We start from the raw sequence: 15,470 nt of genomic DNA on the forward strand, positions 1-15,470 counted from the left end.
GGAACCATCCTACATCTTTTTTTTCTTGGAGAATAAAATGGAAAAAATCTGTTTAGATATTCTGTACTAATTAAAAAAGGAGGCCCACCTGGCAAAATGGTTAATTAAAGTCAGGGGTCCTGTTTAAATACTGTCATAGCACCAGCCAAAGAATCTATTTAAGTTGCATTCTTATTTAAACTCTCATTATCTAAACACCTCTTTTGGCTCCACCTCTGACTTTATTCAGAGAGAGAGCCAGTGGTTCATAAGTAAATGACAATGCATGTAGGAAATCACACAGTGGTGTTGAAGAATCCAATTCTGTCTGAAATCAAGTCTAATATTTTCTAGTTTTTGAACATATTCAGCTCCAGTTACTTATCTACAATGACCAAATAAATGCTCAGCCTCTGAACATCAATCTGGCCTCATCCTTTACTAATGCCCCACCTCATCAATGGCAGATTGTCCTGTCCAAAGATGGCCACAAGGATACCCTCCACCACACATGTTCTTCTACAGTAAGACCTGAACACTCTTCCCCTGAGAGATGAACTCTGTGTCCTCTCTCTTTGAATCCCAGTGAGCTGTGACTGCTCCAACAGAGGGTGTGGGGAGGTGACACTGTGTGACTTTTGAGGCTGGGTCATGAAAGGCAATGCAGCTTCTAGCTTGCTAGTGAGGACACTTGTACTCGGAGTCTGGAGCTGTCACCTATGTCTGACTACACTGAGGCTGTGGTACTGTGAGGAGTCCTAGGTGATGTGCACAGGCAGGTGTGGTGGTGTGGTGAGCACCCCCTGTGGCTGAGTCATCCCAGCCAGGTGAGGAACAAGCCTTCAGCATTGAGGAAAGAAGCCTTTAGAGGATCCAACCACTAGGTCACACCTAATCTAGTCTTCTCAGTTAAGGCTCAGACATTGTGGAGCAGAGACAAACCATTCCCACAGTACCCTGTCGAAATTCCTGACCCACAGAATCTGTGAGCAAATCAAACGGCTGCTTCATGTTGCTAGGCTTTGTTACACAGCAATAGAAACTGTAACACCATTCACTACAATCCTTTCTTTATTTGCAAGAAAGTTTTGCATTAGACCATGTATACAGGACACACCTAAAAGAATCTGGGAGAGGCCCAAGGGAAATAAATGTTAAACACATAGCATCTGTCCATTTTTGGAAGAGCCAAGCTCTATTATTTATCTGGAACTATGCTTCACAACAATGTCCACTGATTGGTCACCTGCTTTGTTTCCTACAGGCAATGTTACTTTATATGTGATCCCTAATAGTCCCGTAAGTGCAGTGAAGTTGATAACTTGTTCAGAGTCCATGGCAACTAAATGGAAGAGCTGGGGCTGGGATTTCCAGAAGGAAGAAGGATGAGGGACCAAAAGCCTGTGCCATTTTGAGTTAACCTCCTTGTAAGAATTTTCTAACAGCTTCTACATCTCATTGGCCAGATAGAACCTGCCAGGTGGCTAACTCTATTCTCAAAGAAAACTGGGGTATGTGTTTATTTTAAGTAAGATCATTAACCATCAGCAATATTCAGGTTAAGAAAATGCGACTAGAAGTAGACAGCTCCCAGGGTCTGTCTCATGAACAAAAAAACAGACATGACATGTTAGAAAGGAAACCCTCACCTGATGACAAACACCAGTTTGGGACCAGCTGTGGGAGAATCCTACCTGAGCTCACCAAGGCCAACCACACTGCCTTCTTTCCAGTTACCCTTGAATACAGGGGATGCCACACCCCGCAGCTTCTGCTTCTCCTGGGTGGCCCTTCTGGCATAATTCAGGGAGGGCAGGAGAACAGTGGGGTCTGGATGGATGTCCTGGACCTAAGCAATTTACTTGCTACACTACCATAAAGTGGTGCTTTATTTATCTACTGATGAATCATGGGTTACCTCAGAACTTAGTGGCTTTGTGCCCTTCAGTGGGTTAGTAGATAAACTGTGGTGCATCCAGACAGTGGAATATTATTTAGCAGTAAAAAGAAATGAGCTATCAAGCCATGAAAGGACATGGAGGAAATGAATACATATTACCAAGTGAGAGATACTAATCTGAAAAGGCTACATACTGTATGATTCCAAATTTAAGACATTCTGAAAAAGGCAAAACTATGGAGACATTGCAAAAGATTAGTGGTTGCCAGGAGTCAGCAGGCAGGGCAGGTGAACAGGCAGGGCACAGATGATTTTTAGGGCTGTGAAATTCTGTGTGACACTATAAAGGTGGATACATGTCATATATTTTCCCAAACTCACAGACTGTACAACACCAAAAGTCAATCCTATAGTAAACTGCGGGATCTGGGTGATAATAACATGTCAGTGTAGGTTTATCAACTCTAAGAAATGTATCGCTCTGGTGGGGGAATGTTGATAATGGAGGAGGCTATGCATGAATGGGGACCAGGGGTATATGGGAAATTTCTGTACCTTCCTCTCAATTTTGCGATGAACCTAAAACTGCTCTAAAAAAAAAAAAAAAGCCTATTAAGAAAACACTTGGTGGTTTAAAACAAAAACAAACTTTTATTACCTCAGTCTTTGATAGTTTTAAATCGGGTAATTCTGGCTTAAGGTCTCTCATAAGTTTGTAGTCAAGATACCATCTGGGGCTGCATCATCTAAACGCTTGACTGGGGCTGGGGGATCTGCTTCCAAGGCAGCCTCCTCACACAAGTGGCACATTGCTAATGGCTTGTATAAGAATCTTTATTTCCTTACCACATGGACTTCCCCAAAGGGCTGCCTAAGCAACCTATGACATGGCAGCAAATGATCCAGGTGGGTGCAAGTTGGAAGCTGTAGTATCTTCCAGGACCTTGGAAGATATCACTTCCACAATCCCTTGTTGGCCACATAGGTCAGCCCTACTTAGTGTGGGAAGGGACCACACAAGGGCATGAACACCTATGGGCAAGAATCATTGGGGGCCATTTGGGGGCTGGCTACCACAGTGGCTTTCTGATGCATAAAATAATACATTACACTAAAGACCCTAAATAAAGAACCTCATCCCCCTGCAAAAATGTTATATTTGAAAGTAAAATGAAATTCAGGAATAATACTTACAAAATCAGGCTGGGCCATTTGTACATCCAGTGGAGCTGGAATGGCAGGTTTGGCAACATGCAGATAATGGTAAGACCCAGGAAGAATGCCTCCTAGAGAAAATGGCACATTTTCCACATTTAAATTTCCTTGTTAATGAAGTGGGTAGCAGACTACATTTGTACCACAGGACACACAGAGATGCCTCCCATCACATATGCTATGCAAACTTTCCCATTAAAGTGCTATTTCTGGCAAGGAACTCCTAGGATTGATTTTATTTAGTAACATTAATGTGAATGTGCCATTATAACCCATAATATAGCCACCAATGCTCCACAATGTGTCGAGCTGATCCAGTGTCTCTGTGATTTCCTATAGCTCCTGGCACTCTAGCCTAGGCCTGCCGAAGCCAGACCCAGACCCATGGAGGCCTTACATGTTGCAGTGGTGTTCCTGTTCCTCATCACCCCAATATGAAACCAAAACATTTCAAAAGTGAGTGTTATAAGGAAAATCAACAAAGTTCTTGTTCAATGCTTTAGAAAACTATCATTAAGAAATTTTAAATATTTCTTGCTTATCCTAGAAGTATGAGCTTGATCTAGCTCTAGTCTCTGAAACCCATTCCTTCTCTTCCTTTCCCACAGCCACCACTTTTCTAAGGCCTCATCCAGAGTGAAATATGAGCAGGACTCTTACAGGCTATTCAGTTAGGTATAAAAAGACAAGGACTGGGATGCAGGCTTTTGTCTCTTTAGTCTGATGCTCTGTTTACTGGATTAAGGCCCATGGACAGCCTAGAGGTCCATGGATGGCTTTGGGAGTCGATCCATCAACCTCCTGGAAGTGAACAATTTTATAAATACATACATTCAAAGACACTATTTTCAAAGGTATCTCTACCTCCCAAACATAAAGAATCTTGTGTTACTCATGTCATGGTCTCCTTAGAGGCCAATAAGGCCCAGGTGATGAAAGTAGACCGTTTAATAGCTGCAAAGGGTTTAGTATATCTCTCCAGATAGCTGGCCAAGGCCCAGGATCCTTGGAATGGTCTCCTTATCTCTGAACTTGAAGTGAGAATTAAAGTTTGGTAAGATGTCAGGGCACTACATTACTTACCAGTTGTAAGTGACCTTTGGGAAAGTCACTGGTCATCCCCTAAGTCTCAGGTTCCCTATCTGTAAAATAGGGACCACAGTTATGATGTGGTCCATAATAAATGCTCAGAATGTGAAGGACCATAATAATAATAACAGGTCCATAATAACTGTTTAAAAATGAAAGCCCTCCTCAGTCCCTGTACAAACCCACTGAAGGACAGAGGCGCCTCCTCACCAAGCCTAAGAGAAACATGGAGGGCTGCCCTGAGCTCTGATCCAGATCTAAACAGTGGCTTCACCAGAGAGAAGAGGGAAGAGGGAAGAAGGAAGAGGGTGGCCCCATTACACACCTTGGATCTTGGCTCCCTTGTACATGGGGATGAGTTGGTCAAGACCAGCCGGTGGCTCAGTCACAGGCTCTAGGGTTGGATCAAAGAGGCTGAGCACTGCTGCTGCCAGCTGGAAGCCAATTTCTTTGGAACTGAAGTTGCTGTGGGTCCACTCATTTGAGTAATATCTGCTGGAGAATTTGGTGAGGGAGCCGGCAGCTCTGATGGCTATATCATTGGTGTGGAAGTCGCTATCAATCACAAGTTGGCCATCATAGACAAGACATGCATCATTGAAAGCTTTAAATGTTTCATAATCCACATTCTTATCACAAAAGCTGAAGAACACCTACAAAGTGAACAATCACATTATTACTCAGTTATCACTCTTCATTTTACCTTCCAAGGACTGTGAATAGTCTCCAGAGAATTTTATTATTTAGGGCATTAAAAAAAACCCTAAATCTATCTAAGGTTTTCATGATGGGGTGTGTGTTTGTATGGGAGAGAGAGAGACAGACAGAGAGATAGATTGATTGACTGTTGGTCTTTGGTATGAAGAACAAATTAAGATCACTCATTGTCACACTTTTTAAAGAATCACTCAGTCTAGACATACAGTGGAGAGAAGGTTGACAAGTGATGGAATATCTACTACAAAAGTAAATTTTTTTCCTTTTAGGGAGGTTTACATTTGTAGAGATTCCATTTTCTCCTTATTCTCCTACATTTTAAATATTTCTATCCTGGCCTCCTCCTGTTTTCCTTTTCCTGTGTCTGACACTGAGGTCTCTCTAGGTCACTTCTTGTTTTCACCTCATCGAGTCTTAAGCCTTCAGATTATCTCATTCCTGGCCTTTTAAACCCAGAAAGCCTAATTCTTCAGGATGCTCCAGGGAGGACAAGACTTAGTATCTACAGGTCTGGGCTCCTGCCTTGTTGCTTCCTGCCCTGGTATGGCAGATGACTATTCAATAAATATTTATGGGATATCTATAGGCACCGTGTCACAGAGGGGCCACAAAACCCTCTAAATGCTCCTTAGAAGTGATCTGTATACCTCCTCCCTTCCATGCCCAAATTTCCATGTCTTCTTATGCTCATCTGGATACCTTTGTCCATTATTGATGTAGAAAGTCACCAAGGTGGCCAAAGTTGGTTGTTTTTAGGTCTGAAGTTGTCTTTAAAGCAGTTAAGTTTAATCATTTTTATCTTTACCTGTAGTTTGCCACCTAATTAAAATCATGAACTAATGGCATGTGTCATCATATTGATGGACGTCATACTCCCTTTTATTGTCATTAAAAAATGAACATATGGCATGTGTCATCATATTGATGGACATCATACTCCCTTTACATGCCTGCTTTTTACCCACCTCGCTTGCTCCCTTATGTATGGAAATCAGCTGTTCTGGTCAGAGAACGATACCCACCCCCCACACCTGTTCCCACACCATGAATGATCTTGTGGTATGCACTAGTCATGCACAACTGTATAAAAATTTAAATATAAATTAATTAAAATGAAACAAAATTTAAAAATCCAGATCTTCAGTTGTAGTAGCCTATTTCAAATTCTCAAAGGCTACAGGTGGCTAGTGACTGCTATAATTGAACAGTGTAGACATTGACCATTTCCATCATTGCAAGAAGTCCTATATTGGACAGTGTGGACTCAGATCCATCATCTTAGTGATGCCCTTTGTTTTTCCACAGGGAGCCCACAGGGCCTTTACCCTTTCCTCTGTCTCTATTCACTTAGCTATGGAATCCCATGTCAGTTACTGCTATTCCAAGCAGCTTTTTTCTTTCAAATATCTTTAAAATTCTTTCTGTTTTTTATAACTCTTAGTGACCACAGAAAAGTGTATGTCTCTGAGTCCCTCTCTGACTCTGATTCTTTCTGTCTCTCTTCTACTTTTCTTTTCTGTACTCCTTTCTCATCAACATAGATTTCCCACTTATATAAAAATATGGAAAACCATTTGACTTGGATTGAAATTATCATGATAAACAGAACCATCAACCTATATTTTATTAAGCTGCACATAAAATATACCAGTTTTGATTTTCTAGGTTTTAAAGATCAGTAGTATTATTTTATACTGATTTGGTATAGTTATTCATAATTCAGTTACATTTGGAATTTCATATGTGTTTGTAAACTAGATTGAAATCTGAATAAGTGAATCTAACACTTTCATGGGACATGTGTTCTAAGTTACAGACCTCTCTATATAATTCATGTATTCCTATAACACTAATCGAATATTACCTATTAAGTAAAAATGTGAAGTAGAAATATCTGGCCACGTTGATGTTGTTTGGAATAAATATTTAAGACTACTTATATTTGCAATTCTGATTAGGGAGAGCAAAACTCCCTGGTCAGCAGATCAAGAGTCAGCAATCTGATAAGCTCATTCAGACAAACACTTCTTATGCAACTTAAAATTATCTTGGTAAGAAAGGTAAACATGGGGTTTAAAATCTAAGTGGAGAGATGGATGCCAATGGAACCATCACTCAGATAACAGGGGATTTCAGACTGTGAAAAAATCTGTGGGAAGGTAAAAATTTATTTCTCTTAAGTTGTTTAAAATACATACAATTGTTTAAGACAAAAATTATAATATTGTTTTGTTGGTTTTTCAATGTGTGTAGATACAATATACACTGCGACTATAATAGAAAATGATGTCCAAGGACTGGGGAGAAAGGACCTGTAGAAATACAAGATTTTTACATTATATGTGAAATGGTACAATATTAACTCTAACTAGAATTTTAAAAATTATTGATGTATATTTTAATTCGTAGAGCAACTACTAAAAGATAAGATATAGTTAAAAAGCCAAGGCAGAGAGAAATAAGCCAGGCAGAGAGAGACAAACACCAAATGATTCCACTTATTTGTGGAATATAAAAGCAAAGCAAAACAGAAGGAACAGAATAGAGTTGGACTCATAGACACCAAGAAGGGACTAGTGGTTACCAAAGGCAGGGGTTGGGGAGTGTAGGTGGGGAGGGAGAAGGGGATTAAGGGGTACTATAATTCACAATCACAATATAGGTAGATCATGGGGATGGTAGTACAGCATGGAGAATACAATTAATGAGTCTATAACATCTTACTACATTGATAGACAGTGACTGCAATGGAGGGGGTGAGGAATTGATAATATGGGTGAAAGCTGTAGGCAGGGGGGAATAGAATAACAAAAAGCAGAGGCGACAAGTAAATAATAAAATGATGACCCTAAGTCTAACTATATGAATAATTACATTAAATATTAATTCTCCTAACATTTCAATTAAAATGCAGAGATGGTTCAAAAGGATAAAAAAGGTATGTGGTAGGTAGATTTCTAAGCTGGTCCTCAAGATTCCTGCCACATCCCTTTTAAGAACTGTGATTATAATGAGAAGATCACTTCCATGATTAGGTGATGTTATATGGCACAGCTGACTTTAAGATATGCTTTGTGGGTCTCACCTACTCAGGTAAGCCCTTAAGAAGACACCAGGCTTTTCCTAAAGAAGGAGATTTGCAAAACTGGACAGCTACATGTAAGAGAATGAAACTAGATCACTGTCTAACCCCAAACACAAAAGTAAACTTCAAATGGATCAAAGACCTGAATGTAAGTCATGAAACCATTAAACTCTTAGAAAAAAACATAGGCAAAAATCTCATGGACATAAACATGAGTGACTTCTTCATGAACATATCTCCCTGGGAAAGGGAAACAAAGGCAAAAATGAACAAGTGGGACTATATCAAGCTAAAAAGCTTCTGTACAGCAAAGGACACCATCAATAGAACAAAAAGATATCCTACAGTATGGGAGAACATATTCATAAATGACAGATCCGATAAAGGATTGACATCCAAAATATATAAAGAGCTCACATGCTTTAACAAACAAAAAGCAAATAATCCAATTAAAAAATGGGCAGAGGAGCTGAATAGACAGTTCTCTAAAGAAGAAATCCAGATGGCCAACAGGCACATGAAAAGATGCTCCACATCGCTAATCATCAGAAAAATGCAAATTAAAACCACAATGAGATATCACCTCACACCAGTAAGGATCTCCATCATTGAAAAGACAAACAACAACAAATGTTGGTGAGATTGTGGAGAAAGGGGAACCCTCCTACACTGCTGGTGGGAATGTAAACTAGTTCAACCATTGTGGAAAGCAGTATGGAGGTTCCTCAGAATGCTCAAAATAGAAATACCATTTGACCAAGGAATTTCAAATCTAGGAATTTACCCTAAGAATGCAGCACTCCAGTTTGAAAAAGACAGATGCACCCCTATGTTTATCGCTGCACTGTTTACAATAGCCAAGATATGAAAGCAACCTAAATGTCCATCAGTAGATGAGTGGATAAAGAAGATGTGTGGTACATATACACAATGGAATATTACGCAGCCATAAGAAAAAACAGATCCTACCATTCGCAACAACATGGATGGAGCTAGAGGGTATTATGCTCAGTGAAATAAGCCAGGCGGAGGACAAGTACCAAATGATTTCACTCATATGTGGAGTATAAGAACAGAGGAAAACTGAAGGAACAAAATAGCAGCAGAATCACAGAACCCAAGAATGGACTAACAGGTACCAAAGGGAAAGGGACTGGGGACGAAGGGTGGGAAGGGAGGGGTAAGGGAGGGGAAAAAGAGAGGGCATTATGATTAGCATGTATAGTGCATGGGGGGCATGGGGAGGGCTGTGCAACACAGAGAAGACAAGCAGTGATTTTACAGCATCTTATTACTCAGATGGACAGTGACTGTGAAGGGGTATGTGGGGGGGACTTGGTGAAGGGGGGAACCTAGTAAACATAATGTTCTTCATGTAATTGTAGATTAATGATACCAAAATAAAAAAAAAAGAAGGAGATTTGAAGTGTGAGGGGAGTTGACATAAACAAGATTCTCTGTTGCTGGCTTGAAGATGGAAGGGGCTATTAGCAAGAGATGTGGATGGCCTCTAGGAAGTGAGAGTGAATTCTATATGAGCCAACAAGAGACAGGAACCAAAGTCTACCACAATTCCAAGCTACAGATAGAGTGCAGCCTGGCTGACACCTTGATTTTAACCTTGAGAGTCCCTGAGCATTTTAGACAGAAAGACACAGATAAGTAGAAAGCAAATGGATGGAAAAAATAGACCATGCAAACTGTACACATCCAAAGGACATCAGATAAAGTGGACTTTAATATAAGGAAAATTAGCAGAGATTAAAGAGGTATATTTCAAAATAATAAAAAAGCACAATTCATGTGGAGATACAATAATCATAAAATAATTGTTATTAGTTGTATCAATAAATTATATTAATATTATTTTAATTTATGTTTATTTAATTTTATTTATAATTTATAATTTAATATTATGATGTATAAAAATTTATAATCAATAAATTATGACAATTATAAATTAATTGTTATTAATTATGACTTAATTGAGGCTCTTGATAACAGAGTCTCAAAAAAAGATAAAATAAAAATTAACAGAATTAAAAAAATAGAAAATTCTATGATAATAGTAAGGGACTTTAATATTCCTCTCTTGGTAACTGATAGAACTAGCCAAAAAAGTATCAGTAAAGACATCAAACATTTAACATCAAATAGTAAAGCTTCAAACATCACTATCAACCACATTGAACTAAGTGTAATTTACAGTAAACTACACCCAACAACCACAAACTACAAATTTTGTTTATGTTCACAAAATACTCCATATGCTTGAACATCAAACAAATCTAAATAAATCTTAAAGGATTTGAATCATAAAGAATATGTCTCTTACCATAATGGTATTATATTTAAAAATCAATAAAAATATGATAGCTATACTTCTAGATGTGATATGTATACTTCAGAAGTACAGCATACTTCTAGATAATCCAAGGGTCAGAGAAGAAATCACAAGGAGGATTAGAAAATATTTTGAACTAAATGATAATGAAAATTCAACACATTAAAATTTGTGGGATGCAGTGAAAACATAGAAGAAAAGTTATAGCTTGAAATACTTACATAAATAATGACCTATGGTTCTTTCTACCTTAAGGTACTAGAAAATAACAGGACAAAGTAAATCTACAGCAAGCAGAAAGAAGAAAATTAATTATTAAGAGCAGAAATCAATAAAGGATAAAACTGACAGAGAAAACAAACTCAAAAGCTGGTTCTTTGAAAAAAAATCAGCAAAATGGACAAATATGGCTAGACAGAGAACTTTAGCCAGTTTTCTCTCTCTCTGCCTCCCTTCCATCTCTCTTAAAAGAGACTGAGCATAATCAACCAAAATCAGAAATGAGAGAAGGATTGTAACTACAGGTCTTAGACCTTAAATAGATAATATAAGAATATGTGGTAAACTTAATGCCAATAGATTTGACCAGTTTACATGACATGAACAAATTTCTTGAAAAATAAAACATACAAAGTTGACATAAGGAGCAGCAAAAATACAGCATAAAGAATATAGTCAATAATATTGTAATAACTTTATGGTGACAGATGGTAACTATTCTTACTGTGGTGAGCATTTCATAATGTATGTAAATGTCAAATCACTATGTTATACACCTGAAACTAACATAATATTACATCAACTATACTTTAATAAAAAATGTTTAAAGACAAGAAGCAGCAGAAAATCTTAAAAATCTTTTATCTGAATTTGTCAAAAACCTTCCCACAATATAAACACCAGGTCCAGATGGTTTCACTGGTTAATTCTATCAATCATCTGGGGGAGAAATAATACCAATCTTACACAAACTTTCTCAGAAAATAGAGGAGGAGAGAGCATTGCCTAAATTATTTGAAGAGGCCAGCATAGCCTAAATATCAAAAACTTACAAGGACATTACAAAAACAGAAAATTATAGATGAATATCCCTCATGAATATAGTTGGAAAATAGTTTCAAAAATTCTTAAAACATATTAGCATATCAAATTCAATGATATACAGAAAAATAATACATCATGACTGATGGGGGTTTATTCCAGAAATGTAAGGTTGGCTGAACATTTTGAAAATCAATGTAATTCATCCTATCAATAGAATTAAGGAGAAAATAATATGATGTTTTTAATAGATATGGAAAATTCATCTGAAAAAATTCAACATCTATTTATGATAAATCTTCTGAACAAATCAGGAATGAAAGGCACCAAAGAAAACTCCACAACTAACCTCATATTTAATTGTGAACTGAATGTCTTCTTTTGAGATACAGAAAAGGCAAGAATGTTCACTTCCCCCACTTCTATTCAACATTGCATTAGAGTTCTCAGACAATAGAATAAAGCAAATAAACAAAATAAAAAAGCAAATGAAATAATATTTATTCCAAAATATTGGAAAGAAGAAATTTAAAGCTGTCCAAATATGCAGATGGTATGTTTATGTATCTAGAAAGCCACTACTAGAACTAATAAGTGAATTTAGCAATATTGCAGGTTACAATACAAATTTTATATACAAAATCAGTTGCATTTTATATACTAGCAGTGATCCGTTGGGCAACAAATCTAAATAACCCACTTATAATAGCTCAGCTACTGCACAAAGGGAGATATACCAATAGTCAATAAGCACATGAAAAGATGCCCAACATCATTAATGGTCAGGAAATCACAAATTCAAATCACAACAGTACATCATGTTATACATACTAGAATGGCTAAAATGAGAAAGGCTGATGATACCAAGTGCTAACAAGAACATGGAGCAACTGAAACTCTCATACAATGTTGGTAGTAATGTGAAATGATATAGCTACTTTGGAAAGCAGTATGGCAGCTTCTCAAAAAGGCAAACATTCATCTATCATATCTATCAGATCTAGCCATTCTTTAGATATAAAGTTAAGAGAAATGAAATTATGTCTTTACTAAGATGTGTACAAGAATATGTGTAGCAAGTGAATGAATAAACAAAGTGGTATAACCATACAATGGAATACTACTCAGCAATAAAAATGAATGGACTATTGATATATAGAATAATATGGATGAATCGCAGTATCACTGTGCTGAGTAAAAGAAGCTAAACTCAAAATAGCACATATGATTTTAGTTATAAAAATTCTAGTTTTAGCAGGTACATATACTTGTAACTCCATCTGTTTGTTTCTAAGTCCTGCTGTAAAAAAGTACCACAAACTAATTGCCTTAAAACAACATAAATTTATTCTCTCACAGTTCTGGAGGCTATATTATCTGAAATCAGGTTGTAATGACCATGCCCTTCCTAAGGATCCAGGGAAGACTCCTTCCTTGCCTCTTCTTAGCTTCTGGCTGTTATCAGCAATTCTTGCTGTTACTTATAACTGCCACCACTCCAACTTCTGCCTCCATCATCATACGGCCTTCTTCCTCATGTATCTCCTCTGTGTCATCAAATCTTTCTCTCCACAAATGGGCACCAGTCGTTAGATTTAGGGCCGACCCCAATTCAGTATGACCCATTTACGTAGTTACATATGTAAAGATCCTATTTCCAAATGAGGTAACATTCATAGGTACTGGGGATTAGGACCATATCTTTCTGGGGGGACATAATTCAACCCCCAACACTGTGACCCCAGTCAAGATAATGAATATACTCATCCCCATCCCCACCAAAAGTTTCCTAATGCCCTGACAGAGAAGCTACCCAAAGCTGACTGTAGGAGGGATAAATATCTTGACTTCTCTCTTCTTCCTATTTCTAACCTCCTGCCAGTACCTACTGGTGGCTGAACACAGACAAGTCAGAGAGCAACTGGCCTGGGAAATGTCATTCGGCAGAGCATTTCAAGTGGTACAGAGCAGAACAGGGGAAGCAGAAGACCAGCCTGACAGCAGACAGGCCAATGGCTGACACAGACTGTGATAGGATGAAGTTTAGCAGGAAGGGTGTTGGATCATGGCAGTTGAGAGTATTTGCAAGATGTTTTTGCCATGGTTCCAGCTGAATAGGGATCTAAATAGGGAAGTTAAAACCAGAGGAGGCTGCTAGAGAGAGAACCTGTATCAGCTGGATATTTGGGAAGGTTTTCTTATACCTCTGCTTCCTAAACAGGGTATGTGTTCACTTCAGAGGTTCCCCAGGATAAACTTGGCATATCATTCAGGATCATTTTTAGAGGAAAATTTGGGTGAAAACATTTTTATTTTTCCTGTCTTAAATTGGTATTGTGACATATGTATGTAGATGATGTCACTTTCATATTAAAGGAAAATGAATTTTTTCTGTCTTTTTCATTGCTATATCTCTCACATTTAGGACAGATCCTAAGACCTAGTAGGTGTTCAATAAATATTTGTGGAATGAATACATGAATGTACTAAAGAAGAGAAAGCAAAATTTCCATGGCATATCAGGATAAAATAAGAGTTTCTAGAGTAATCTATAGTATAGTGGTGCTCCACTTTAAGCACCTGTCTCTAGACTCTGAGAGCTGAGGGTCTCCATCATCTACCCTTAGGGGCACTTGGGTGAGAAGCCCTGACGTAGGCTGACCACCTCCTACTAGGTAAGTGACTGCTGTGAACCTCCACTGACCTTCCCCATCAGATTGCCCACTAGATGTTGTGGGTCTTCTTTATCACAGTAACTAACACACCGTGGATCTACACAGCTCCAGTGCTCACACTGACCACAGACAGCCTCCCTGTGTGTTGGGTCTCCTGCTTCTCCACTAAATTGGCTGGCCCCTTCCCTCTTGCTCCCTGCTGGTTTCTGCTGATGCCCTGACTTGGCAGCTCTGAGGATATAGGCTGTGAGTTGACTTGTTATCCACACCAAAAGAAAAGTTTTCCCTCTCTCCTTCTCTCTCTTTCCTAACTCTCTATTCTATGGGGAAAAACCCACAATTGCTGTTGCCAGAATCTTAAAAGGTTAAGAGCAGCAGAGGCTTTGGGGCCCTGCTGACCTGGCTTGGGACCCCAGCACACTGCTGGCTTGGGGACCCAGTGTTCTCACCAGAGGTGGAGGTGCTTTCTTTTGGAGACCTGATGTGAAGGGGTGACCGAAAGTCCTGCAAGCATACAGCAGGCTGCCTGGGACCTGTAAGCACTTCCACACTTCCTCCATGAAGGGCTGGGGTCTAATTCCCCTCCCCTTGAACATGGGCCGCCTTGGTGACTTGTCTCCTGTGGTAGAAAGGGGTGGAAGTGGTGCTGCTGGACCCTTGGGCTGGGTCAGGAAAGTGGTACAGTGTCTCTCCCCACCCCATACCCCCACTCTCTCTCTTCCACTTGACCTTAGAACCAAGTCACCAAGAGGAAGCTCAGTACCATGAAGGGGCCATTTATGTCAAATGAGTTGATCTAGCATCATCAGCCAGGCATATGGGAGGACATGCCTTCTAGATGATTCCAGGCCCATCCACAGTCTGACTTCAACCACATGAGATTCCGCTGGTGAGAACTGCCCAGCTGAGCCCAATCAAACCTCTGGACCAGGAAACACAGAACAATAATGATTGTTGTTTTTTTAATGCCACTAAGTTTGGGGCATACTGCACTCAGCAGTAGCCAATCGAGCAATTAGAAAACAAAATCCAAAACCTGTGACTGTAAATTCTCTGCCCACCATTTCTCAGACCCCAAGTCCCTGGAAGATCACAGCTCTAGGGAGGCGAAGTTCACCAGGACCTACTTACTGAGCACGCAAGTTTGAAAGGCTTGGTTGGTGTGGTGAAGCAGGCGCTGTGAATGGGGTCTGGGTACAGGCCATCGTTCCACTGAGCCAGCAGCGCGTCCCGGTGGCTGGTCACCCCGGCTGCTTTCAGCGCGTCCTCCACGGCGCTCTCCACAGAGTAGTTGTTGATGCAGGTGATGGTGGAGGTGGGCGGGGGCTGCACCAGGTGGATGGAGGAGCCCCTCACACCAATGTTCAAGAGCGTCTCCACTGTGGTGTAAGTGTCAATTGTATTCCCATAGACAATGACATTCCC

At 39.4% G+C, this 15,470-nt stretch overlaps 1 protein-coding gene across 4 annotated transcripts in view; it reads right to left on the minus strand.

The window, feature by feature from the left end:
• Positions 1-15,470, minus strand: part of CFAP61 (cilia and flagella associated protein 61) — a 406,566-nt gene that overhangs the window by 61,671 nt on the left and 329,425 nt on the right. For all 4 annotated transcript variants that reach the window (XM_057502682.1, XM_057502680.1, XM_057502681.1 and 1 more), the window contains 3 exons: positions 15,177-15,469; positions 4,509-4,836; positions 3,074-3,165 (listed from right to left, as the gene is read on the minus strand). In XM_057502682.1, the coding sequence (XP_057358665.1) occupies positions 3,074-3,165; positions 4,509-4,836; positions 15,177-15,469 (713 nt within the window). The remainder of the gene's footprint in view (positions 1-3,073; positions 3,166-4,508; positions 4,837-15,176; position 15,470) is intronic.

The sequence above is a fragment of the Manis pentadactyla genome, chromosome 5 (genome assembly GCF_030020395.1).
Source record: "Manis pentadactyla isolate mManPen7 chromosome 5, mManPen7.hap1, whole genome shotgun sequence".
Lineage (NCBI taxonomy): Eukaryota > Metazoa > Chordata > Mammalia > Pholidota > Manidae > Manis > Manis pentadactyla.